This window comes from Vespula pensylvanica, chromosome 25, assembly GCF_014466175.1.
Source record: "Vespula pensylvanica isolate Volc-1 chromosome 25, ASM1446617v1, whole genome shotgun sequence".
In the NCBI taxonomy this organism is placed as follows: domain Eukaryota; kingdom Metazoa; phylum Arthropoda; class Insecta; order Hymenoptera; family Vespidae; genus Vespula; species Vespula pensylvanica.
Genome location: NC_057709.1, coordinates 1820639 through 1823577, shown reverse-complemented (window position 1 = coordinate 1823577; position 2939 = coordinate 1820639). Strand labels below are relative to the sequence as shown.

The following is a 2939-nucleotide window of genomic DNA, read 5'->3' as shown; positions in this document are numbered from 1 at the left end:
GTAATTCAAATAATGTGATTATATGCATTTATTGCAAACTATATATTTAACATTTGTACAGAAATCTCAGCTATATTTCAATACTTATTGTTTTCAATAAATTATAAAACGATATCATTTATAGAGCAGTCCGTAGAAAGGATAAGTACGCCATTGATTTATTCACTATCTGTAAAATTTATTAAAAAATGAGAGATTTTAATCCTTTTGAACACTACAAATGTTTAAACTATCGAAAATATCCTAAATTAAATAGGAAACTAATAAATAAAAACTATCAACAAAATATAATACTTCTTTGCAAAGTTCAAACAAAAAAAAATTTTCTAAAAACGTTTAATATTAACAAAACATTTTAAATTGATAAGTGATAAAAAGTTAATAAATGAAAACGTTTAATTATAACAGACAAACAAAAATAAAAATTTCAGTAGATAAATAAAACTGGCGAATGATAACTGCAAAGAAAATACTCGAGAGAAAAGTAAAATCTATACAGAAAAAGTATAATCTATACTCTTAAAGAGATTTTGATTAAAAGATAATGACTTCAAAATAAATACAAGCGAAATCTTGCAAATATATGATACTTATGAATTAAACATTAAAAGAAAGAAAGAAAAAAAAAAGAAGAAGAAATATTAATAATAATAGCTCACGTCGGTAAAAGTGCGCACAGACAAAACTGAAAACTTCGCGCAAGTCAATTTTAGTGGCTTACTAGTGCGCATCATACATATCCAAATCGATTTCATATCTATCATCGATAGCTCGTACCATTCGCAAAAATAAAGTTCATCACACAAATTCGAACTCTGGTTTAATGGAAAAAATAAAAAAAAGAAAGAAACAAAATCGTATTAATAAAGGATTGAAATGAATTTCAGATTGAATTGCAATTAAATAAAAATTCGATTAATTACTTCCTCGAGGAGAGCTTCTCCCACGTAGCAATAAATAAATAATTTGCACATCAAAAAAAATGCATAGACAACAAATGTTATTATACCTGCTGTTTCGATGACTGCTAAACTCTAAATAATTAGGAATTATTTATTAAACATGAATTTAGTCCGATTCGAGAGAGATATACGTACGGAGAGCATTCGATAACTCGATATACAAAGCAGTATCGTTGTCCCAAATAAATGTTGTCCGATAATGATGTTAAAACTATCCTCTAACAAATCGACTAATCTGAAACAGATACGAAGAAAATATCTTATTGTTTATAATAACATATTCCCCATATTAAAAGAAAGAGAATTTGTTACGCGATGAAATAGCACCAATGCGGGTTATTGTTAAAAATTGTGAGACTCGTTTCATTTCTGTGCTTGCCAAGGAACGACTTTATGGGTTAAAATAATCTGTTCGTATTTATCGCCGGAAAAGTAGGATGTTAAAAATTCCTTGTAATCGAAAGAACATATTCAAACAAAAATATATTCTATTTTAAATGTAGTAGACGTTTTGTTATAAATTACAAACTTTCATTAGAGAAATGACGTTACCTTATCAACCGATGATGTCCAAGAATTATTTTTCGAATCCCCTGCCGTGAACCGTGTGTATCATTCAAAACATTCTTAACTTTACATTTCAATACGGCCAATTGACCGCTGAGATGTAAACCAGTAGACGTAAAGAAACAATCAGTACCCAAGTAACCGGAAATGATCATTATTATACGTAAAAATTCGTGTATGCACCCAAATGCATAACTTTTTGCATTGTACGGTTCCAGTAACGGCTTTATTTTATATGGTAATTTATATTCCGATGTAGCATTTCTCAAAACTGCGTTAAAGGATAATAGGCATTTAATTAAATTATTTCTTAATGTTTAACTCATATTTTTATCATTTGATCAGAGATAACAAAAATAAAAATTTAGATAGTAAATATATACATATGTATATATATATATATATATATATATATATATATATATATACATATATAACTATACACATATATGTATGTGAGTATACACATGCATAGTTATTTGTGTAAATTATTTTTTAATTTATCTTTTGTTTTCTGATATTTTTTTAATATTTTTTATCTTGAACAATAACAAACGAATACATTTTATCAATTAATTATAATTTCGGAAGTATTACCCATTATTATATTTGGTATGACAATTTTAAAATAATAGAAAAATAGCAAGAACGCTGTCCAAGGAAACAAAAGAATGATCATTGTATAAGAAAGGTTGTTATATTTAAAAAAAATCGATCTCTCTTCGTCGTTGTTATAGTTATCAGCTGTGTAATCCGCTTTCGTTTCGACCAGAAATTGTGACAACGGACGACACTTTATTCGTAACATTAATATCTTGGTCACGGTCGTTACGACCGCCATATTTTCCATTACGTTAGCGAGAACGTAACGAAAATTTTTGATGTACTTTATCATATCTAGTAGTGCTAATATATTGAAAATAAAGCCATAAAGTATAAACGATATGAATAAACTGTCACGAATTTCCAAAGGCCAAATCCCTGACAGGCAAAGCAATCGTTTGCTGAATGTCATCGCTCTGAGTGTATTAGAGAAATCTGTCACCTGAAAAAAAGAAACAAAGAGTGATAATTGTAATAAAAATAAAAAACATTCGATTGAGTGCTACGCTAAAATGCAAAAGAGAAAGTCAAGAATAAACTACTTTTACGATTAGAATAAATTGACAGAAATTAGAAAAATCTTTCATCCAAAGAAATTATTATCTATCTATATAAGAAATAATTATCTATTGGTCCTTTAGTATGATAAAAATTCTCTTAATAACATCAATAAGTAAAATGCAAATTAATATCACAGGTAATAACGTGGTGATGTTGTAAATGATGATGAGGTTAAAAACCTCGTGTAAATAGTGAAGTTAAGTAATATTATTCAATACTTGAATGGGTGATCGCTTGGGAACACCA

General features: G+C 27.8%; 1 protein-coding gene across 1 annotated transcript; it reads right to left on the bottom strand.

The window, feature by feature from the left end:
* Positions 1-118: 118 nt before the first annotated feature.
* Positions 119-2604, bottom strand: LOC122637213 (odorant receptor 4-like). The gene is made up of 6 exons (XM_043829215.1): positions 2127-2604; positions 1515-1800; positions 1098-1197; positions 924-1034; positions 660-815; positions 119-169 (listed from the first exon to the last, which is right to left on the bottom strand). Exons 1-6 carry the CDS (start codon positions 2542-2544, stop codon positions 119-121), a joined length of 1122 nt encoding a protein of 373 aa, XP_043685150.1. The 5' UTR covers positions 2545-2604.
* Positions 2605-2939: the final 335 nt, after the last annotated feature.

Coding starts and splice junctions, on each gene's coding strand:
- LOC122637213 (XM_043829215.1), bottom strand. CDS start 2,544: ATGACATTCAGCAAACGATTGCTTTGCCTGTCAGGGATTTGGCCTTTG. Junction 1,198..1,514: donor GGACATCATCGGTTGATAAG/GTAACGTCATTT, acceptor TATCTGTTTCAG/ATTAGTCGATTTGTTAGAGG. Junction 1,035..1,097: donor CGAGTTATCGAATGCTCTCC/GTACGTATATCT, acceptor CTAATTATTTAG/AGTTTAGCAGTCATCGAAAC.